The 25,145-nt window shown below is 42.7% G+C and overlaps 1 protein-coding gene across 1 annotated transcript in view; it reads right to left on the reverse strand.

The window, feature by feature from the left end:
- The window catches only part of cep89 (centrosomal protein 89), a 172,914-nt gene that overhangs the window by 112,715 nt on the left and 35,054 nt on the right, over positions 1-25,145 (reverse strand). Inside the window, exons 5-8 of the mRNA XM_072279711.1 lie at positions 17,085-17,181; positions 6,351-6,439; positions 4,691-4,748; positions 3,733-3,828 (exon numbers count right to left, since the gene is read on the reverse strand). Of these exons, the coding sequence (XP_072135812.1) occupies positions 3,733-3,828; positions 4,691-4,748; positions 6,351-6,439; positions 17,085-17,181 (340 nt within the window). The remainder of the gene's footprint in view (positions 1-3,732; positions 3,829-4,690; positions 4,749-6,350; positions 6,440-17,084; positions 17,182-25,145) is intronic.

A 25,145-nucleotide genomic window follows, 5' to 3' on the forward strand; every position in this document is an offset into this window, starting at 1 on the left:
GTTTAGATGGGGTGGAGTTTGTAAGGTGTGTTCAGGAAGGTTTCTTGACACAATATGTAGATAAGCCTACAAGAGGAGAGGCTGTACTTGATTTGATATTGGAAAATGAACCTGCTCAGGTGTCAGATCTCTCAGTGGGAGAGCATTTTGGAGATAGTGATCATAATTCTGTTTCCTTTACAATAGCACTGGAGAGAGATAGGAACAGACAAGTTAGAAAAGCAATTAATTGGAGTAAGGGGAATTATGAGGCTATCAGGCAAGAAATTGGAAGCTTAAATTGGAAACAGATGTTCTCAGAGAAATGTACGGAAGAAATGTGGCAAATATTCAGGGGATATTAGTGTGGAGTTCTGTATAAGTACGTTCCAATGAGACGGGGAAGTTATGATAGGGTACAGGAACCGTGGTGTACAAAGGCTGTAATAAATCTAGTCAAAAAGAAAAGAAAAGCTTACAAAAGGTTCAGAGAGCTAGGTAATGTTAGAGATCTAGAGGATTATAAGGCTAATAGGAAGGAGCTTAAGATGGAAATTAAGAGAGCCAGAAGGGGCCATGAGAAGGCCTTGGCAAGCAGAATTAAGGAAAACCCCAAGGCATTGTACAATTATGTGAAGGGCAAGAGGATAAGACATGAAAGAATAGGACCTATCAAGTGTGACAGTGGGAAAGTGTGTATGGAACCAGAGGAAATAGCAGAGGTACTTAATGAATACTTTACTTCAGTATTCACTATAGAAAAGGATCTTGGTGATAGTAGTGATGACTTTCAGCAGACTGAAAAGATTGAGCATGTAGATATTAAGAAAGAGGATGTGCTAGAGCTTTTGGAAAGCATCAAGTTGGATAAGTCGCTGGGACTGGATGAGATGTATCCCAGGCTACTGTGGAAGGCGAGGGAAGAGATTGCTGAGCCTCTGGCGATGATTTTTTCATCAATGGGGACAGGAGAGGTTCCGGAGGACTGGAGGGTTGCGAATGTTGTTCCTTTATTCAAGAAAGGGAGTAGAGATTGTGGTAACTTCTACTTTGAAAAAGGCACACTTGACAACTTCATGCCCAAAAGAAACAACTTTATCTCGAACATCAAAACCGTTATGTATATACAGAGGCTTTCACAACCCGTACGGCATGGCAGGAACACTATATACAAAGCACACCGGAAGTAAAAGGAACGGAAGTAAAACCGCACCCCCCCATCATCCTAATTAGTATAAACTTACTTTTAATAATGCTCACATGACAACACTTGCTCACATTACAACAGAGGTAGCCCAGCAAATTATAGATCAGTGAGTCTTGCCTCAGTGGTTGTTAAGTTGATGAAGAAGATCCTGAGAGGCAGGATTTATGAGCATTTGGAGACGCATAATATGATTAGGAGTAGTCAGCATGGCGTTGTCAAAGGCAGGTCATGCCTTATGAGCCTGATTGAATTTCTTGAGGATGTGACTAAACACTTTGAAGGAAGAGCAGCAGATGTAGTGTATATGGATTTCAGCAAGGCATTTGATAAAGTACCCCATGCAAGGCTTATTGAGGAAGTAAGGAGGCATGAGGAATGGAGACAATGTCGATCCAGAACTGGCTTGCCCACAGAAGACAAAGAGTGGTTGTAGACGAATCATATTCTGCATGGAGGTTGGTCACCAGTGGGGTGCCTCAGGGATCTGTTCTGAGACCCTTACGCTTTGTGATTTTTATAAATGACCTGGATGAGGAAGTGGAGGGATGGGTTAGTAAGTTTGTTGATGACACAAAGGTTGGAGGTGTTGTGGATAGTGTGGAGGGCTGTCAGAGGTTACAGCAGGACATTGATAGGATGCAAAAATGGGCTGAGAAGTGGCAGATGGAGTTCAACCCAGATAAGTGTGAAGTGGTTCATTTTGGTAGGTGAAATATGGTGGTAGAATATAGTATTAATGGTAAGACTCTTGGCAGTGTGGAGGATCAGAGGGATCGTGGGGTCCGAGTCCATAGGACGCTCAAAGCAGCTGCGCAGGTTGACTCTGTGGTTAAGAATGCGTATGGTGTATTGGCCTTCATCAATCTGGAATTGAATTTAGGAGCCGAGAGGTAATGTTGCAGCTCTATAGGACCCTGGTCAGACCCCATTTGGAGTACAGTGCTCAGTTCTGGTCACCTCGCTACAGGAAGGATGTGGAAGCCATAGAAAGGGTGCAGAGGAGATTTTCAAGGACGTTGCCTGGATTGGGGAGCATGCCTTATGAGAATAGGTTGAGTGAACTCGGCCTTTTCTCGTTGGAGAGACAGAGGATGACAGGTGACCTGATAGAGGTGTATAAGATGATGAGAGGCATTGATCTTGTGAATAGTTAGAGGCTTTTTCCCAGGGCTGAAATGGTTGCCACAAGAGGACACAGGTTTAAGGTGCTAGGGAGTGGGTACAGAGGAGATGTCAGGGGTTAGTTTTTTAGTCAGAGAGTGGTGAGTGTGTGGAATGGGCTGTCAGCAACGGTGGTGGAGGCGAATACGATAGGGTCTTTTAGGAGACTTTTAGATAGGTACATGGAGCTTAGTAAAATAGAGGGCTATAGGTAAGCCTAGTAATTTCTAAGGTAGGGACATGTCCGGCACAACTTTGTGCGCCAAAGGGCCTGTATTGTGCTGTAGTTTTCTGTGTTCTATGTTTCTATGTTCTATGACAAGAGGAACCCTATCCTCTGGTAGGGTGACAGGAGGATGGAGTAAGAGTAGATGTGCATGAAATGGAAGAGATGTGGTTGAGGACAGCGTTGATGGTGGAGGAAGGGAAGCCCCTTTCTTTGAAAAAGGAGGACATCTTCACTCTGGAATGAAAAGCCTCACCCTGAGAGCAGAATTCTCCAAAACCTCTGCCACCTCCAATGGGATCTCACCACCAAGCACATCTTTCCTTCTCCTTCACTTTCTGTGTTCCACAGGGATTGCTCCCTATGTGACTCCCTCGTCCATTCATCACTCCCAACTAGCCTCCCTCCTGGCACTTATCCTTGCAAGTGGAACAAGTGCTACACCTGCCACTACACCTCTTCCCTCACAACCATCCAGGGCCCTAAACAGTCCTTCCAGGTGAGGCTACACTTCACCCGTGAGTCTAATGGGTTCATTTACAGTGTTCCATGCTCCCGGTGTGGCCTCCTATACATCAATGAGGCCTGATGTAGACCGGCAGACTACTTTGCTAAGCTTCTACGCTCCATCTGCCAGAACAAGTGGGATCTCCCAGCGGCCACCCATCTTAATTTCACTTCCCATTCCGATATGTCCATCCATGGCCTCCTCCACTGTCGTGAAGAGGCCACACTCAGGTTCGAGGAACAACACCTTATATTCCAGTTGGGTAGCCTCCAACCTGATGGCATGAACATTGATTTCTCACACTTCCAGTAATGCCCCCCCCCAAACCCCCCTCCCCACTTCTCCATTTCCCATCCCCTTTTCCCTCTCTCACCTCATCTCACCAATCAACTTCCCAGCATTTATTTTATCCTTCTCCCTCCAGGTTTCTTTCACCTATTACCTGTTGGTTCTCTCTCCCCTCCTCCCCCCCCCCCCATTATTTAAATCTACTCCTCAGCTTTCTTTCCCCAGTTCTGCCAGAGGGTTTAGACTCAAAATGTCGACTGTACTTTTGTCCCATAGATGCTGCCTGGCTTGTTGAGTTCCTCCAGCATTTTGTGTGTGTTGATCTAACAATTTCGTGTTTTATTATGTCAATTATTGTCCCACCTGATTTGGTGACATTTGAAACTTTCTTTATCTTCGTTTTTTTCTTATTTTGAGATGGCGTTCTGGGATTTTCAACACTGATGCTGCTTTTTGAACCTGAAGAATAGAGTAAAATTATAAATACAGTTGCAGTATCTCTGAAATTCATACTCACAATACCACTTTTAACATAATAACTTTGCTTGGACCAGAGTGAACAAAAACAATTTATGACCACAGCAAGTAGCTATCCCATGAGCTTCTGAGAGTTCTGCTAAAATGGTGACATCTAAGGTGAATCACAAGAACACAGTGAGGGAAGGGCAAGAACAAATATGTTAGCTTTCAGCATGAGCTGCTTCAACCTTCTGAACAATTAAACCAGTACTTCTTTGAGCCCCATTGTCATTGCATCACTGTGTGATGATGCAGCATAGCAAATTCATTATTGTTTTTTCCTGCAGAATTGGACTTGTTACAGTGATACAAACTTGTACACTTGGATCTTCATCTCCAATCATTCACCCACATCTTAAGCCTTCTTCAAAAGCTTCTTCAAATAACTTCTATTTTCTATCAAAATTCTCTTCCCTCTTATTATAATTAAATTTTATTTTCTGATTTCTTCTGCATCATCTCTTTCTCTCTCCCTCTCCCTGTCTCTCTTCCAACTCATTTCTATTCTTTTTTTGAAAAGTTTATCTTACTCCCTCAGAAATTTCAGTCAGCTCATCTCGAGGGTTTCAAGCCTGAAATTTTGTTGATCAAATTCAGCTTTTTTTGGGACCTACAGCACGTTAATCAACAGCCTTGTCTGTAATCACCTTCTTTCCTTTGAGGTGTATACAACAGAACCAGCACTTATCCTCGTAATATAAAATATCAACTGGTATCTCAAGCTTTATAGCAATTTATATTTGTTCGATAGGCAAAATAATTTGATTCTAAAGAAATCTGTACAATCAAGATGTGAGATTACCCGTAACTAGGCTGAACTCTGGAACCACGTGTTGCTTTTCAGTTTGTTGTTGTTGCTCCTGGAAATAAATTAATATTATCGTTAAAACTTTTCATAAACTCGCTTCTGTACATTTTAATCATGACAAGTTTTATTTTTGCTTGTTTCCTTCTGCAATACATCTCACAGGGTACCATAACAGTAAATTAAGGGACAGGATATATAAGTATATCTTACAGTGCCTCACTAGGATTGTATGGCACATCATGACTAACCTATTTTATGGAGTTTTTTGAGGAGGTTGCCAAGAAGACTTATGAAGGAAAGGTGGTGAAAGTTGTCTACATAGACTTTAGCAAGGCCTTTGACAAAGTCACACATGGGAGGCTGGTAGGTAGGTTAAGTCACTTGGCATTCAGGCTACTTCCCCTAAGTCACACCGGTCTAGCGGGAGAAGGCAGAGAGTTGTAGTAGATGGTTATTTCTCTGACTGAAGGCCTGTGACTAGTGGTGTGCAGCAGGGATCTGTGCTCAATCATTATTGTTTTTCAATTTATGTTAATATGATAAACTGGATAATTAAATTTGAAGATAGCACCAAGATTGGGTGTAGTAGGTGATTATAGCTTGCAGTGTGATCAAGACCAGCTGGGGAAGGGGGAAAGATTACCTGAAAAATGGCAGATGGAATTTAATGTAGTCAAGTATGAGGTGTTGCACTTTGGACGGACAAACCAGGGAAAGAATTACATAGTGAATGATAGGGTTATGAAGTGTACGGTAGAACCAAGGGACCTGGGACATCAGATACATAATTCCTTGCAAGTAGCATCACAGATATGAATCATAAAGAATGTTTTTGGCACATTGACCTTCATAAATCAAGATACCGAGTAGAAGAGTTGGGATGTAATGACATTGGTGAGGCTGGATTTAGATAAATGTGTTCAGTTCTGGTCACCTACCTACAGGAAATATATCAATAAGTTTATAAAGTGCAGAGGAAATTTACAAGGATGGTGTCAGGAATTGAGGACCCGAGTTATAGGGAAAGGTTGAATAGATTAAGACTTAACAACACACGCAAAATGCTTGATAAACTCAGCAAATCAAGCAGCATCTATGGAGGGGAATAAATTTCCTGGGATGCAGGAGAATAAGGGGAGATCTTATAGAGGTATATAAAATCATGAGACATATAGATAGGGCAAATGCATGCAAGCTTTTCCCCTCAGGATGTGTGAGACTAGAACTAAAGGTCATTGGTTTATGGTGAAAGGTAAAATGTTTAAGGGAAACCCAAAGAGAAATTTTTCCAGAGTGTGATGCAACTGTGGAACAAGCTGTTAGTGGAAGTGATAGATGCTGGTTCAATTGTAACATTTAAGCAAATTTTGGATAGATACATGTGTAGGACAAATTTGGTGGGATATGGTCAGATGCAGGTAGGTGGAACTAGGCAGATCAAGTCAGCATGGACTAGATGGGCCGAACAGCCTGCCTTCTATACTGTATTATTCTATAACTCTGAACCTATAACAACATTACCATATGAAATGCTTAAATCTTTCATATCAAATATGTTTGCAATTAAAATATCAGTTTTGAAATAATAAAACTAGCAGTAATTGAATCAACTAAAATGGCAATTGAAAATGGAGAGATTTTATTGCTTCCTTACCAATGCTTCCTTCTCAGAAAATGAATACGAACAATGTTCTTCTTCCTTTGTCCTTTTTTTATTCTTATGTGCATGAACTGGTGAATGTTCTGGAAGTAAATGAAAAGTACGAATTACAGAGCAAAACTTGTTGCTTGTATAAGACAATGGAGTTTTGAAAATGTTCATAAATGCAACCTACAGCGCTAAAAACACTTAATAAGGACTTTCCCACCCTGATCCCAGTGGATCCTTATGCAGTTTCTCAATCAGGACCAACTCACAAGGAATCAGGATGTATCCTTCTTCTATTGAATCACTCCAAATGGCAGAAATTTGTTGAGAAGCAGACTGTACAACTTGACTAAATTTCACAAAATAGTTAACTAAATTGTCTGGCATAATGTGTATATAAACCTGCCTGAGATTGAGGGCTCCCAGCAAAGACACAGGATGTTTTGTTACAATCTCAAACAGAATTATTTAGTTTTCTTGTTTGGGGTTGCTCTGACGTTACACAAGATCATAGGAAGAACTGTACACCATGGTAGACCACCTTCATAATACTTAACCGTTGTCTGACAGTTCCATTCATTCATTCAACTTGCCCCGATGACTCGGAGTGATGTGGCCAGTGAAAAGACTATTCAATGTTCATCTATTGACATCATTCCTGACAAACACTCCCAGTGAAATGTGTTCCTTGGTCGGAGTTGATGAGACACGGCAATCCCCACTTAGGAATGTAGTCTTGGATCAGAGTTTTTGCCGCATGTGTGACAGTAGCTTTCCTTGCTGAAATACCTTCCACCCATCCTGAAAACCTTTCCTCTATTACCAGTACACCTGAGTGTCCTTGACACTTTGGTAAAGAAATGTAGTTTGTTTGTAAATGTAAAACTGGACCAGGTGGGGCAGGAGCTTTTCCATTGCTTTAGGATTAATTTCCTGGCATGTCATGCATCTTTCAAACATTTGTCGAGCACGTACCCTGATCTTTGGATTCCACCACCATTGTGCTGATCATCTTTTGCACTCCAATAGGCCCTAGGGAGTGTATCTGCAGGCCAGATAAGGAAGCAACGCAATTGGAGCTGCTTGTCTATGACTAGTGCTGTTTCTCCACACTTAATCACTGCTTAACCATCATTCTCCATCCAGATCCACTTCTTCTGGTTACAGTATCAAGCTTGCATTTGTGGAATACTTTGTATGTTTGTCTGTGATACAGATTTCAACTTTGTTTGCACAATTTCAGTTGTTGGGTTCGCTGTACATGTTTTTCTTTTACTTTTTCCTGTGCTACCGCTTTTGCATTTTCATCCATGAATACATTTCCAGTGTGTCACTGTCGTTGACATATAGGGTGGACTTGTAGTCCATGATGCTCTCAATGCCCTGCCACATGCACCTCATGTCTCTGGTCTCACAGAAATGGCTGCATATTCTCTGTGAATAATACCATTTTGCCTTCCTGATGGAGCTCTTGCTGACCCGAGTGCTGTCTTATCCCCCGATCTGAAGGCAGCATCCCAATCTCTCAGCCATGCCCAGACCTCAGCTGTCAGCCATGGCTTCTGAGTTGTCCTCACATGGATGTGCTTAATACAGTGATATCGTCAATGCACATCTATGTAGCCTGCCACAGATCTCACATATTCATTAATGTTAATATGATGGTCAGAGGTAGCTGCCTCCCTGAACATCCCCCAGTCCGTGTTTTCAAAACAGGCCCATAATGCTGAAGTTGATCCTTCCGGTCAGGACCTTATCTCCCTTTGAACTGGATTGACACATTTAAACAGTGGTCGGTATGCAGGAATTATCGTAACAGAAAAGTGATCAGAGAATCAGACTTGGGGAAGGGGTACAGCTTTGCATGCACGAGGGATGTTGATATAAACCAGGTACCAGGTCGAATGCCTTCTCACCTCTGGTAGGAAAGTCAACATGCTGACAAAATGTAGGCAGGACTGTTTTTAAGTTGGCATGGTTGAAGTAACCACCAACAATAAAGAAACCATTGGGGTGTGTGGTTTGCAAGTTAATGATGGCACCACAGAGCTCACGTTGCACTTCCCCAGCATTGGCACAGTGTGGGGGAGGGGATGTATATAGCCACAATCACAATAGCAATGAACTCCCGTGGCAAAGGTTCAAAGATTCATTTTATTATCAAAGTATGTACGGGGTGGTAGAGTTTCCTTTGCTTTTTGCTTGTTTACTACACATACATTCATTTGACTTTCATTATGTTGTTATAAGAAAAAAAGAAAAAAGAAGCATTGTACTTTAGGACATTGTCGGTTGTGGTTAAGCTGATGTTGCTTCACAATAAAAACATTTGAAAACAGTATCAAAATATGTACACAGAATACAACTCTGAGATCTGTCTTCTCCAGCTAGCCATGAAATACAGAAAAACCATGAACATTGTTGAAAGAAAAGGCATCAACTCCCATTTCCCAGATGAAAAAGAAAAAACTCATAAGCCCCCAAATACACCAAACTCTCCCTCACACAAAAACTAACAGATCATCTACTCAGTCACAGCAGCTAAAACATCAAACTCTTAACTCCCAAGCCCCTCCCATGCAAAAACTTCTGTCAGCCCAATAAGAGAAGAAACTCTCCAGCTGGATGACTGCTTCAAGGATGGTATCCTGGAGCTACATTTCTGTCAGAATGAGCGTGTATCTCATGCTGATTCAGCATCAAGTGAAGGTAGTCTAGTTTACTTTCTAGTGATGGAACAATCAAAAGCAGAATTGACAGGAGAGCAGACCTGAAGGGTTTCACCTTTAGTCTTCCACGAATACCAGCAAGCTTTCCTCGTTTGCGTTTCCATGTGCACCACTTCAAAGGGCATCTTCCCTGGACAGCTGTAGCAGGCCACCCACAGTACACAATTAGCCCATGTGACTGAGGTCACGTGATGTCCAACAATTCACTAGTAAGGTAGACTTGGTGTTCTTACCAACAGTGTCTTGCAATCATGAGAAAGAGAAAGAGAAAGGGCGTACAATTACGCCATTAGTTGGAGCTGCAGTGACCACTGCAACTGAACACGTCACCATCTTGAAGAGTAATTATGACAAAAATGGTCATTTACAGTTCAACACCTCCACTTCCTTGAAAGTTACAATGCATGTATATTTTCATTCGTCCTGATGAAAGATCTCAGCCTGAAATGTTGACTCTTTATTCCTTTCCACAAATGCTGCCTGACCTACTGAGTTCCTCTAGCATTTTGTGCAAGATACTCTGGATCTCTAGCACCTACAGAATCTCCTGTGTTTATTTTTCTTCATTTGAAAGGATTTCTTTTTTATCTGTTTCTATAAAATGTTATGTTTTGATGAGGCAGAAATAATTTCAAGTGTTTATGAATACAAAGATAGTCATAAATGTTCAATGTCAGTGATAGCTTTGCAAGACAAGCCGTTGGCTTCAATGAATGTCAAGTACAGTTGGCTGCTTGAAAATTCAAAGTAAATTTATTATTGAAGTATGTACCATTTAGTACCTTGAGATTCATGTTCTTACAGGCATTTATACAAAATAAAATACAATAGAATTTATTTTTAAAAAACTACATAAACAAAGACTGACAAACAATGTGCAAAAGACAAACTGTGCAAATAAAATAATACTAAGATCATGAGTTGTAAAGAATCCTTGAAAGAGAGTCTATAGGTCATAGAATCAGTGCCTAAGTGTCTGTCAATTCTTTAAAAAATAAGAAGTTAGTGCAATAAGCATAGGAAATGACTGAAGTAGTGATCAGCTAAGATTTCAATGTTTCCATGTCCATGACTAACCCTTTTCTAAAGTCCAATCACAAAGAACTTAAATGCAGGTCACATTAATGACTTGCCTCTTAGACAGGGATTATATAACAGACATAAACTAAACAGAGGCCAAGCCAAGAACAGAGGTCGTAGAATAAAGTCATTAAGGGTGGCAGAGTTGTGTGCTGGTTCGCTCAATGCTATTACAGTGTCTGTGACCCAGGTTCAATTCCCGTCACCATCTGTAAGGAGTCTGTGCATTCTCCCCACGACCAGCATGGGTTTCCTCCACAGGTTAATAGGTTAATTAGTCACATGGGTGTAATTGGACAACGTGGGAGAGATGGGCCAAAAGGGTCTGTTACTGTGCTGTATCATTAAACAAAAAAAAACAAATATGAAGGACCCATTCGTCTTCACTATTTTACATGTCACAATTAAGTTCTCTCTGCCTTCACTGTTCCAAAATAACCAGCTTATCCAATGTTTCCTCATGGCTACAATCTTCTAGCAGGGGTTCCTAAGCTTTTTTTATTCCATGGACCTGTATCATTAACTGAGGGGTCTGTGGACCCTGTTCTAGAGAAATTTTCTAAAACCTGCCCAGTCTGGGGTCCACGGACTTTTCAGTTAACGGTATTGGTCCACGGCATTAAAAAAGTTTGGGAACTCCCTTTCCTGATCAGTGTCAGAGAAATTAATGATCTAGAAAATCTCATCTTCCTTTCTACCCATTCTGTTCCAAATCTTCCTCTCCTGGACCTATAAATTTGAAATTAATGACTTTGCATATATCAACTTTGCTTTACTAAATATCAAGCTCTCTTAGAGTTGAAAATTAAGAATTCCAACCTTACATAAAGGTCTGAATATACCATCACATTGCAGCAGTATTTGTTCAAGATCAATTCATAATCATTCAACCCTACATATGTATACCATCAAACGAAATAATGTTGCTCCAGACCAAGGTGAACAACACAGTACATATAACTCACACACATAACACATAAAGTAATACTATCACAAGCAAATTAACAAATAGTAAGATGCATTTACAAAACAAGTTAAAAAGTAAACAGCATAACATTACTTGCACTTCATGCGTGATGAGACCTGGGTGGTGGCAGGTTCAGAAGTCTTACAGCCAGGAAGAAGAAATTGTTTCCTATCTTAATGGTTCTTGTCCTAATGCTATGGTATCTCCTACCTAATGGCAGGAGGTCAAAGAGATTGTTGGACGGATGAGAGGGATCATTAGAGGGTTCTATTTATCAATTGCAACTTTAAACAGTATTTTTCCCAGAATCAACTCTTACAGTGTGCAATGTTATACCTGTAGAAGTCAAGTCACTTTTTTTATTGTCATTTTGACCATAACTGCTGGTACAGTACACAGTAAAAACGAGACAACGTTTTTCAGGACCATGGTGCTACATGAACAATACAAAAACTACACTGAACTATGTAAAAAACACAAAACTACACTAGACTACAGACCTACCCAGGACTGCATAAAGTGCACAAAACAGTGCAGGCATTACAGTAAGTAATAAACAAGACAATATGCACAGTAGAGGGCAGTAGGTTGATGTCAGTCCACGCTCTGGGTGTTGAGGAGTCTGATGACTTGGGGGAAGAAATTGTTACATAGTCTGGTCGTGAAAGCCCGAATACTTCGGTGCCTTTTGCCAGATGGCAGGAGGGAGAAGAGTTTGTATGAGGGGTGCGTGGGGTCCTTCATAATGCTGCTTGCTTTGCAGATGCAGCGTGTGGTGTAAATGTCTGTAATGGTGGGAAGAGAGACCCCGATGATCCTCTCAGCTGACCTCACTATCCGCTGTAGGGTCTTGCGATCCGAGATGGTGCAATTTCTGAACCAGGCAGTGATGCAGCTGCTCAGGATGCTCTCAATACAACCTAGAACCATAGAACCATAGAAACTACAGCACAGAAACAGGCCTTTTGGTCCTTTTTGGCTGTGCCGAACTATTTTCTGCCTAGTCCCACTGACCTGCACACAGACCATATCCCTCCATACACCTCCCATCCATGTATCTGTCCAATTTATTCTTAAATGTTAAAAAAGAACCCGCATTTACCACCTTGTCTGGCAGCTCATTCCATACTCCCACCACTCTCTGTGTGAAGAAGCCTCTCCTAATGTTCCCTTTAAACTTTTCCCCCCTCACCCTTAACCCATGTCCTCTGGTCTTTTTCTCCCCTTGCCTCAGTGGAAAAAGCCTGCTTGCATTCACTCTATCTATACCCATCATAATTTTATATACCTCTATCAAATCTCCCCTCATTCTTCTACGCTCCAGGGAATAAAGTCCTAACCTATTCAACCTTTCTCTGTAACTAAGTTTCTCAAGTCCCGGCAACATCCTTGTAAACCTTCTCTGCACTCTTTCAACCTTATTTATATCCTTCCTGTAATTTGGTGACCAAAACTGAACACAATACTCCAGATTTGGCCTCACCAATGCCTTATACAACCTCATCATAGCATTCCAGCTCTTATACTCAATACTTCGATTAATAAAGGCCAATGTACCAAAAGCTCTCTTTACGACCCTATCTACCTGTGACGACACTCTTAGGGAATTTTGTATCTGTATTCCCAGATCCCTCTGTTCCACTGCGCTCCTCAGTGCCTTACCATTAACCCTGTATGTTCTACGTTGGTTTGTCCTTCCAACGTGCAATACCTCACACTTGTCAGTATTAAACTCCAGCTGCCATTTTTCAGCCCATTTTTCCAGATGGTCCAAGTCCCTCTGCAGGCTCTGAAAACCTTCCCCACTGTCTACTACACCTCTAATCTTTGTATCATCAGCAAACTTGCTGATGCAATTTACCACATTATCATCCAGATCATTGATATAGATGACAAATAACAATGGACCCAGCACTGATCCCTGTGGCACACCACTAGTCACAGGCCTCCACTCAGAGAAGCAATTCTCTACCACCACTCTCTGGCTTCTTCCATCGAGCCAATGTCTAATCTAATTTACCACCTCTCCATGTATACCTAGCAACTGAATTTTCCTAACTAACCTCCCATGCGGGACCTTATCAAAGGCCTTACTGAAGTCCATGTAGACAATATCCACTGCCTTCCCTTCATCCACTTTCCTGGTAACCTCCTCGAAAAACTCCAACAGATTGGTCAAACATGACCTACCACGCACAAAGCCATGTTGACTCTCCCTAATAAGCCCCTGTCTATCCAAATGCTTGTAGATTCTGTCTCTTAGTACTCCCTCCAATAACTTACCTACTACTGACGTTAAACTCACCGGCCTATAATTTCCCGGATTACTTTTCGATCCTTTTTTAAACAACAGAACAACATAAGCCACTCTCCAATCCTCCGGCACTTCACCCGTAGACAGCGACATTTTAAATATTTCTGCCAGGGCCCCCGCTATTTCAACACTAGTCTCCTTCAAGGTCCGAGAGAACACTCTGTCAGGTCCCGGGGATTTATCCACTTTAATTTTCCTCAAGAGAGCAAGCACCTCCTCCTTTTCAATCTGTACAGTTTCCATGGTCTCACTACTTGATTCCCTCAATTCCATAGATTTCATGCCAGCTTCCTTAGTAAATACAGACGCAAAAAACCTATTTAAGATCTCCCCCATTTCTTTTGGTTCCGCACAAAGCCGACCACTCTGATCTTCAAGAGGACCAATTTTATCCCTTACACTCCTTTTGCTCTTAGTATACTTGTAAAAGCTCTTTGGATTATCCTTCACTTTGACTGCCAAGGCAACCTCATGTCTTCTTTTAGCCCTCCTGATTTCTTTCTTAAGTATTTTCTTGCACTTCTTATACTCCTCAAGCACCTGATTTACCCCCTGTTTCCTATACATTTCATACAACTCCCTCTTCTTCTTTATCAGAGTTGCAATATCCCTTCGGAACCAAGGTTCCTTATTCCTATTCAATTTGCCTTTAATCCTGACAGGAACATACAAACTCTGCACTCTCAAAATTTCCCCTTTGAAGGTTTCCCACCTACCAATCACATCTTTGTCAGAGAACAACCTATCCCAATCCATGCTTTTTAGATCCTTTCTCATTTCTTCAAATTTGGCCTTCTTCCAGTTCAGAACCTCAACCCTAGGACCAGATCTATCCTTGTCCATGATCAAATTGAAACTAATGGTGTTATGATCACTGGAACCAAAATGCTCCCCTACACAGACTTCTGTCACTTGCCCTAATTCGTTACCTAACAGGAGATCCAATATTGCATCCCTTCTAGTTGGTCCCTCTATATATTGATTTAGAAAACTTTCCTGAACACATTTTACAAACTCTAAACCATCTACAGCCCTAACAGTATGGGAGTCCCAATCAATGTATGGAAAATTAAAATCCCCTACCACCACAACTTTATGTTTCCTGCAGTTGCCTGCTATCTCTCTGCAGATTTGCTCTTCCAAGTCTCGTTGACTATTGGGTGGTCTGTAATACAATCCCACTAATGTGGCCATACCTTTCCCGTTTCTCAGCTCCACCCATAAGGACTCAGTAGACAAGCCCTCTAATCTGTCCTGCCTGAGCACTGCTGTAATATTTTCCCTAACAAGCAATGCTACTCTCCCACCTTTCATTCCTCTGCCTCGATCACATCTGAAACATCGGAACCCTGGAATATTAAGCTGCCAGTCCTGCCCCTCCTGTAGCCAAGTTTCACTAGTTGCTGCAACATCATAATTCCACGTGTCAATCCACGCCCTCAACTCATCCGCCTTCCCCGCAATACTCCTAGCATTGAAATATATACACCTCAGAAGATTTTTACCACCACTCACAACCTTTCTATCAGTGGATTTGCTTAAACTTTCAACATCATTTATTTTCACCCCAGCCAGACTGTCAGCTCTGGCACTCTGGTTCCCATCTCCCTGCAAATCTAGTTTAAAGCCTCCCCAATAGCACTAACAAACCTCCCTGAAAGGATATTGGTCCCCCTGTGGTTCAAGTGTAACCCATCTCTCTTGTACAGGTCCCACCTGCCCCAGAAGAGGTCCCAATGATCCTGAAATCTGAAACCCTGCCCCCTACACCAGTTCCTCAGCCACTTGTTCCTCCTCCAGAGCATCCTATTCCTACCCTCACTGGCACCTAGCACAGGTAGCAATCCTGAGATTACCACCCTTGAGGTCCTGCTTTTCAACTTCCTACCAAGCTCTCTATACTCACTGTCCAGGACCTCTTCACTCTTCCTTGCTATGTCATTGGTACCGATGTGCACCACGACATCTGGCTGGTCACCCTCCCACTTCAGAATGTCATGCAATCGATCAGAGACATCCTTGACCCTGGCACCTGGGAGGCAACAAACCATCCTGGATTCTCTGTCACAACCACAGAACTTTCTATCTGCACCTCTAACTATCGAGTCCCCTATCACTACCGCTCTCCTCTTTCTCCCCCCTCCCTTCTGCACTGCAGAGCCAGACTCAGTGCCAGAGATCCAGCTACTGCAGCTTGTCCCAGGTAAGTCATCCCCCCAACAGTATCCAATGCAGTATACTTGTTGTTGAGGCGAATGGCCACAGGGGAACCCTGCTCTGCCTGCCCTTTCCTCTTCCCTCGCCTGACAGTGACCCAATTTCCTGTCCTCTGCTTCTTTGGCATAACTACCTCCCTGTAGCTACTATCTATAATCTCCTCATTCTCCCGAATGATCCGCAGGTCATCCAGCTCCTGCTCCAGTTCCCTAATGCGGTTTGTCAGGAGCTGCAGCTGGATGCACTTCTTGCAGGTGTCGTTGTCAGGGACACCGGAGGGCTCTCTGACTTCCCACATCCTGCAAGAGGAGCATTCCAACATCCTGCCTGGCATTCTCACTGCACTAAACAATCTGAACAAAAAACTTACCGGAACCTACCCTGGCCTCTGCCTGTTCTTGCCGAAGCCTGCTTGAGCCAAAGCCGTCCCACTCTGACTCAGTCCACTCCGACAATGGCTGCTACAACGATGGCCGCTGTATATGGTGGTCTGCTTTTTAAAACCTTGGCGCGCTATGTCACGCGCCTGCGCAGTGCAGACCCTTCTCCCCGAGCAGTGTTTAAAAAAAATGACTTTTTCTACCCGATTCCTTCACTCCTTCTCAGCTGCTTGCTTCGACTGAAACAAGAACCGTTGAAAATTTCTCTTTTTAAACCTTGGTGCGCTACGTCACGCGCCTGCGCAGTGCAGACCCTTCTCCCTGAGCAGTGTTTAAAAAAAAAACAACTTTTTCTACCCAATTTCTTCACTCCTTCTCAGCTGCTTGCTTCGACCTCTGTAGAAACTCACCGTGAATTTAGGAAACTGGCTAATATTTCCCTCAAATGACATTACCAAAAATAAAATTTGCATACATGTTACATTTATGGAACCTTTGCTATGTTTCCCCATACACTGAAGACTAACTTATCAGCCATGAAGCACATTATCCAAGTGTTCATTCAACAGAAAGTGCAACATAAAAAACTAGCTTTTGTTTTACATGCACTTCTTCCCTCACTGTCCTCTTATAATAGCTCCTGAACATTTTCCTTCTCTGGGTAATATCTTCCTACATCTACAAAACTGGCATCTCCTAACAATCCCTTCAAAGTTTCTTACTTTCTCCTACTGCTCTGTACAGCCTGGGTGTTGCCTTCAAGCACTAGGCATATCATGTTTTCCAACCCATACAATTCAGTCTTAATAAAGCATAACAACCAAAGGGACCATATAATACATTCTCTTGCATAATTCAAATAGTTAGAGCAGTATTTCAGAATCATTTCAACGAATCCCTATGTGAAACACTGCGATTATTTCTATTGAATATGATATAATCATTAGACCGTCATAGGCAGAATACCATACACTTACAATTTCTGGAAAATCAAAAGGGTTACCACTTCTAAACATGAGGGGTACAATGTACTTTTAGTAATTTATTATTTACCTTGTCCAGATTTTGCTTCATGTATCCGAGTAATGGATGTCACATCATCGGAAGAAACATCAGTCATTTCACTGCTTATTGATATTGGGATTTCATCCTTCATAGATAAAAATAAAAATAAAACAACCAGGTTCAATTATTCATTTCTCAGAAATGAAAAGGTTCAAAATACAGGGACAGATGGAGTATGTTGTGGTGTATTAAGTTTTGTGAAATATTAGATGGATGTCGGAACAGCCCCAAGTGACACTTTAACTCTTTGCGAACTCGCAGCATGGAAGGTGTTAAAGTGTCTGTGCAAGTTTAATACTGCAGTTTTGTTAATGTCTAGTGTTTGCTGGATCCTTTCCTCGGCTCAGGATGCCTGTTCATGAACATGAGTTGTTTGAATGAAAGAAACCATACCCAGTTGTTGGCATGTGAACAAGAGAACAAAGAATTAGGCTGTCACTGCACGTCTAGCTATGCTTATGGAACTCCTATTTAGTGGGGTACCTTTTGCATGATTCTTGGAAATTCACCTAGACCAAAGAATCGCGATCGATCAGTGCCTAGCATCCAGACCTAGGGTGGTTTCACAAGTTGGAATTCAGTGTTCCCATGACAACAGCGACAACTAGGTAGAGGATAAGAATCATGAGTCGTAAAATCTTTGTGGAAATCTTTGTAACTTACTACATAGTATTTAGAGTGGTTTACATGTGCTTTCTAGTTTATGATAATAAATTAGGCTCAAGTTACTTCGTTGTGTTTGTATACTCATTACCACATCTCCTGGACACTTGAATTGTTTGGGTCTTTTGGGTCAGATCAACAGTCCGGCATAGCAGTAAAGTGCAGTAAAGGAAATTACAGTGGTATGAGAGGAGTTGGTCAATAAATTGGAAGGAGATGCTGGCAGAGATGACAGCAGAGCAGCAAATGCTTGAGTTTCAGGGAAAAATGAGGAAGGTGCAGGATAGATGTATTCCAAAAAACAAAGAATACTCAAATGGCAAAATAGTACAACAGTGGCTGACAAGGGAAATCAAAGCTAATGTAAAAGCAAAAGACAAGGCTCACAACAAAGCAAAAATTAGTGGGAAGATGGAGGATTGAGAAGCTTTTAAAAGCCTGCAGGAAGCAACTAAAAGAATTACTAGGAGGGAAAAGATGAAATAGGAAAGCAAGTTAGCAAACAATATCAAGGTGGATAGAAAAAGCTTTTTCAAGTATATAAAAAATAAAAGAGAGATAAGAGTGTATATAGGACCACTAGAAAATGAGGCCGGAGAAATAATTACATGGTATTAGGAGATGGCAGATGAACTAAGTAAGTATTTTGCATCATTCTTCACTGTGGAAGACACCAGCAGTGTGCCAGATGTTGAATGGTGTAGAAACATAGAAAATAGGTGCAGAAGTAGGCCATTCGGCCCTTTGAGCCTGCACCGCCATTCAGTATGATCATGGCTGATCATCCAACTCAGAACCCTGTACCTGCATTCTCTCCATATACCCTGATCCATTTAGCCACAAGGGCCATATCTAACTCCCTCTTAAATATAGCCAATGAACTGGCCTCAACTGTTTCCTGTGGCAGAGAATTCCACAGATTCACCACTCTCTGTGTGAAGAAGTTTTTCCTCATCTCGATCCTAAAAGGCTTCCCCTTTATCCTTAAACTGTGACCCCTCGTTCTGGACTTCCCCAACATCGGGAATAATCTCCCTGCATCTAGCCTGTCCATTCCTTTTAGGATTTTATATGTTTCAATAAGATTTCCCCTCAATCTTCTAAATTCCAGCGAGTATAAGCCTAGTTGATCCAGTCTTTCATCATATGAAAGTCCTGCCACCCCAGGAATCAATCTGGTGAACCTTCTTTGTACTCTCTCTATGGCAAGAGTGCTTTTCCTCAGATTAGGGGACCAAAACTGCACACAATATTCCTGGTGTGGTCTCACCAAGGCCTTGTACAACTGCAGTAGTACCTCTCTGCTCCTGTACTCAAATCCTCTTGCTTTGAATGCCAGCATACCATTTGCCTTTTTCACCGCCTGCTGTACCTGCATGCCCACTTTCAATGACTGGTGTATAATGACACCCAGGTCTCATTGCACCTCCCCTTTTCCTAATCGGCCACCATTCAGATAATAACAAGCAACACACATCAAAGTTGCTGGTGAACGCAGCAGGCCAGACAGCATCTCTAGGAAGAGGTACAGTCGACGTTTCGTCAGGACTAACTGAAGGAAGAGCTAGTAAGAGATTTGAAAGTGGGAGGGGGAGGGGGAGATCCAAAATGATAGGAGAAGACAAGAGGGGGAGGGATGGAGCCAAGAGCTGGACAGTTGATTGGCAAAAGGGATATGAAAGGATCATGGGACAAGAGGCCCAGGGAGAAGGAAAAGGGGGAGGGGGGGAGAACCCAGAGGATGGGCAAGCGGTATAGTCAGAGGGACAGAGGGAGAAGAAGGAGAGAGAGAGAAAGAACGTGTGTATATAAATAAATAATGAATGGGGTACGAGGGGGAGGTGGGGAAACCCACTGATAAGGGGGGTGTTGTTGTAGTCTGGACATTCCTCCCCCTCCTGTCTTCTCCTATCATTTTGCATCTCCCCCTCCCACTTTCAAATCTCTTACTATCTCTTCCTTCAGTTAGTCCTGACGAAGGGTCTCGGCCCGAAACGTCGACTGTACCTCTCCCTAGAGATGCTGCCTGGCCTGCTGCATTCACCAGCAACTCTGATGTGTGTTGCTTGAATTTCCAGCATCTGCAGAATTCCTCGTGTTTGCGTATTCAGATAATAACCTGCTTTCCTGTTCTTGCCACCAAAGTGGATAACCTCACATTTATCCACATTAAATTGCATCTGCCATGAAATTGCCCACTCACTTAACCTATCCAAGTCACCCTGCATCCTCCTCACAGCTAGCACTGCCGCCCAGCTTCATGTCATCTGTAAACTTGGAGATGCTGCATTTAATTCCCTCTTCTAAGTCATTAATATATATTGTAAACAACTGGGGTCCCAACACTGAGCCTTGCGGTACCCCACTAGTCACTGCCTGCCATTCTGAAAAGGTCCCGTCTATTCCCACTCTTTGCCTCCTGTCTGCCAAGCAACTCTCTATCCACATCAATACCGTGTGCTTTAGTTTGCACACTAATCTCCTGTCAAAGCCTTTTGAAAATCCAAGTATACCACGTCCACTGGTTCTCCCCTATCCACTCTACTAGTTACATCCTCAAAAAATTCTATGAAATTCGTCAGGCATGATTTTCCTTTCACAAATCCATGCTGACTTTGTCCGATGATTTCACCGCTTTCCAAATGTGCTGTTATCACATCTTTGATAACTGACTCTAGCATTTTCCCCACCATCGATGTTAGACTAACCAGTCTATAATTCCCCGGCTTCTCTCTCCCTCCTTTTTTAAAAAGCGGGGTTACATTAGCCACCCTCTAATCCATAGAAAACCATAGAAACTACAGCACAGAAACAGGCCTTTTGGTCCTTCTTGGCTGTGCCGAACCATTTTCTGCCTAGTCCCACAGACCTGCACATGGACCATATCCCTCCATACACCTCCCATCCATGTATCTGTCCAATTTATTCTTAAATGTTAAAAAAGAACCCGCATTTACCACCTTGTCTGGCAGCTCATTCCATACTCCCACCACTCTTTGTGTGAAGAAGCCCCCCCTAATGTTCCCTTTAAACTTTTCCCCCCTCACCCTTAATCCATGTCCTCTGGTCTTTTTCTCCCCTTGCCTCAGTGGAAAAAGCCTGCTTGCATTCACTCTATTATACCCATCATAATTTCATATACCTCTATCAAATCTCCCCTCATTCTTCTACGCTCCAGGGAATAAAGTCCTAACCTATTCAACCTTTCTCTGTAACTGAGTTTCTCAAGTCCCGGCAACATCCTTGTAAACCTTCTCTGCACTCTTTCAACCTTATTTATATCCTTCCTGTAATTTGGTGACCAAAACTGAACACAATACTCCAGATTCGGCCTCACCAATGCCTTATACAACCTCATCATAACATTCCAGCTCTTATACTCAATACTTTGATTATTAAAGGCCAATGTACCAAAAGCAATGTACCAATCCTCAGGAACTAGTCCAGAATCTAATGAGTTTTGAAAAATTATCACTAATGCATCCACTATTTCTTGGGCTACTTCCTTAAGCACTCTGGGATACAGACCAGCTGGCCCTGGGGATTTATCTGCCTTTAATCCCTTCAATTTACCTAACACCACTTCCCTGCTAACATGTATTTCCCTCGGTTCCTCCATCTCACTGGACCCTCTGTCCCCTACTATTTCCGGAAGATTATTTATGTCCTCCTTAGTGAAGACAGAACCAAAGTAGTTATTCAATTGGTCTGCCATGTCCTTGTTCCCCATGATCAATTCACCTGTTTCTGACTGTAAGGGACCTACATTTGTCTTAACCAATCTTTTACTTTTCACATATCTATAAAAGCTTTTACAGTCAGTTTTTATGTTCCCTGCCAGTTTTCTCTCATAATCTTTTTTCCCCTTCCTAATTAAGCCCTTTGTCCTCCTCTGCTGGACTCCGAATTTCTCCCAGTCCTCAGGTGTGCCGCTTTTTCTAGCTAATTTGTATGTTTCTTCTTTGGAATTGATACTATCCCTAATTTCCCTTGTCAACCACGGGTGCACTACCTTCCCTGGTTTATTCTTTTGCCAAACTGGGATGAACAATTATTCTAGTTCATCCATGCGATCATTAAATGCTTGCCATTGCATATCCACCATCAACCCTTTAAGTATCATTGGCCAGTCTATCTTAGCTAATTCACGTCTCATACCTTCAAAGTGACCCTTCTTTAAGTTCAGAACCTTTGTTTCTGAATTAACTATGTCACTCTCCATCTTAATGAAGAATTCCACCATATTATGGTCACTCTTACCCAAGGGGCCTCTCACGACGAGATTGCTAATTAACCCTTCCTCATTGCTCAATACCCAGTCTTGAATGGCCTGCTCTCTGGTTGGTTCCTCAACATGTTGGTTCAGAAAACCATCCCGCATACATTCCAAGAAATCCTCTTCCTCAGCACCCTTACCAATTTGGTTCACCCAATCTATATGTAGATTGAAGTCACCCATTATAACTGCTGTTCCTTTATTGCATGCATTTCTAATTTCCTGTTTAATGCCATCCCCAACCTCACTACTACTGTTAGGTGGCCTGTACACAACTCCCACCGGCGTTTTCTGCTCCTTAGTGTTACGCAGCTCTACCCATATCGATTCCACATCCTGTCGGCTAATGTCCTTCCTTTCGATTGTGTTAATCTCCTCTCTAACCAGCAATGCCACCCCACCTCCTTTTCTTTCATGTCTACCCCTCCTGAATATTGAATATCCCTGAATATTAAGCTCCCATCCTTGGTCACCCTGGAGCCATGTCTCTGTGATCCCAACTATATCATATCCATTAATAACAATCTGCACTTGTAATTCATCCACCTTGTTACGAATGCTCCTTGCATTGACACACAAAGCCTTCAGGCTTGCTTTTACAACACTCTTAGTCCTTATACAATTATGTTGGAAAGTGGCCCTTTTTGATTTTTGCCCTGGATTTGCCAGCCTGCCACTTTTACTTTTCACCTTACTACTTTTTGCTTCTACCCTCATTTTACACCCCTCTGTCTCTCCACACTCGTTCCCATCCCCCTGCCACATTAGTTTAAATCCTCCTGAACAACAGTAGCAAACGCTCCCCCGAGGCCATTGGTTCCAGCCCAGCCCAGGTGTAAACCGTCCTGTTTGTATCGGTCCCACCTCCTCCAGAACTGGTTCCAATGCCCCAGAAATTTGAATCCCTCCCCCTTGCACCATTTTTCAAGCCATGTATTCATCTGATATATCCTCCTCTTTCTACTCTGACTAGCACGTGACACTGGTAGTAATCCAGAGATTATTACCTTCGTGGTCTTACTTTTTAGTTTATCTCCTAACTCCCTAAATTCACCTTGTGGGACCTCATCCCGCTTTTTTCCTATATCGTTGGTACCTACGTGCACCACGACCACTGGCTGTTCACCCTCCCACTCCAGAATGTCCTGCAGCCACTCAGAGACATCCTTGACCCTTGCACCAGGGAGGCAACATACCCTCCTGGAGTCTCGTTTGCAGCCGCAAAAACGCCTATCTATTCCCCTTACAATCGAATCCCCTATCACTATAGCTCTCCCACTCCTTTTCCTTCCCTCCTGTGCCACAGAGCCACCCATGGTGCCATGAACTCGGCTGCTGTTGCCTTCCCCTGATGAGACATCTCCCCCAACAGTATCCAAAACAGTATATCTGCTTAGGAGGGAGAGAAGTGAGTGCAGTTACTATTTCACGGAAGAGGGTGCTCAAAATACTAAAAGACCTCAAGGTACATAAGTCACTCTGAGCAGGTGAACTGCACCCTAGAGTTCTGAAAGAGATTGTGGATGCATTAGTAATGATCTTCCAAGAATCATTGGACTCTTCCATGGTTCCAGAGGACTGGAAAATTACAAATGTCACTCCACTTTTTAAGAAAGGAAGGAAGGAGGCAGTAGAAAGGAAATAATAGGCCAGTTAGCCTGATCTCAGCGGTTGCAAAGATGTTGGAGTTAATTGTAAAGGATGTGATTTTGGGGTACTTGATGACACAGGACAAGATAGGATAAAGTCAACATGGTTTCCTTAAGGAATCTTTTGGAACCTTTTCCTGACGAACCTTTTGGAATTTTTTGAAGAGATTACAAATAGGATAGATAAAGGGGATGTCGTGGATGTTGTATATTTGGATTTTCAGAAGACCTCTGATAAGGTGCCACACATGAGGCTGCTTACCAAGTTAAGAACCCACAGTATTACACGAAAGTTACTAGCATGGTTAGAGCAATGGCTGAATAGTAGGAGGCAGTGATTGGGAATACAGGTGTCCCCCGCTTTTCGAACGTTCGCTTTACAAAACCTCACTGTTACGAAAGACCGACAATAGTTCCCTGTTTTCGCTAACAGGTGTTTTCACTAATACGAAAAAAGCAGCACGTGCCCCGAGCAGCCACTCCTCCCCCGGATTCGGAACGGCATTCTCGCCAGCATTGCTTAAACATGTGCCCGTAAGCAGCCGTTAGCAAGATGAGTTCTAAGGTATTGGAAAAGCCTAAAAGAACTCATAAGGGTGTTGCACTTAGCGTAAAACTAGACATAATTAAGCGTTTTGATCATGGTGAACGAAGTAAGGACAAAGTGAGTTTGCCTTGTGGAAGTTGACAAAGATGATGTTGAAGAGGTTTTGGCATCCCATGACCAAGAACTGATAGATGAAGAACTGACGCAATTGGAAGAAGAAAGGATAACAATCGAAACCGAATTCAGTAGCGAAAGTGAAGTCGTCCAGGAACTGAACGTGAAGCAACTGCGTGAGATTTTCGCTGCAATGATAAAGTACGACTTTCATTTTGAAAGGGTACGACAGTTTAGGGCATATTTGCAAGATGGCTTGAGTGCTTACAATGAACTGTATGATAGAAAAATGCGCGAGGCTAAGCAGTCAAGCAAGCCTTCCACATCAGCCACAGCAGACAACGAACCTCAACCTTCGACCTCGAGGCAGGTAGACATAGAAGATGACCTGCCTCCCTGATGGACACAGATGACACCTCAGTGTCCCACCATCCCAACCCCAAGGCCATGGACAGATACCGATTCACGGAGAGTGCGGCGGTAGCTGGGAGGCACCCAGCACATCTTTAAGAAAAGAAGCCGAGATAAACAAGCTCATTAATTAGGTGCCGCCCGGCAAGTAAATGTCGGCCCAGATCAGAGGCGATTGCTGATTGCGTCGACTCAGCCAAACACACCATCATCAGTGTGCTTGGTGCTGACTTCCCAATTCCAGTAAGTGATACTACACTGTACATACACTATTTCTACTTTATATAGACTGTGTATTTTTATGTGTTATTTGGTATGATTTGGCAGCTTCATAGCTTAAAGGTTACTGGAGAGAGTGTTTCTGCCGAGAGCGCTTGCGTGAGATTTTC

This window comes from Mobula birostris, chromosome 15 (genome assembly GCF_030028105.1).
Source record: "Mobula birostris isolate sMobBir1 chromosome 15, sMobBir1.hap1, whole genome shotgun sequence".
Classification (NCBI taxonomy): domain Eukaryota; kingdom Metazoa; phylum Chordata; class Chondrichthyes; order Myliobatiformes; family Myliobatidae; genus Mobula; species Mobula birostris.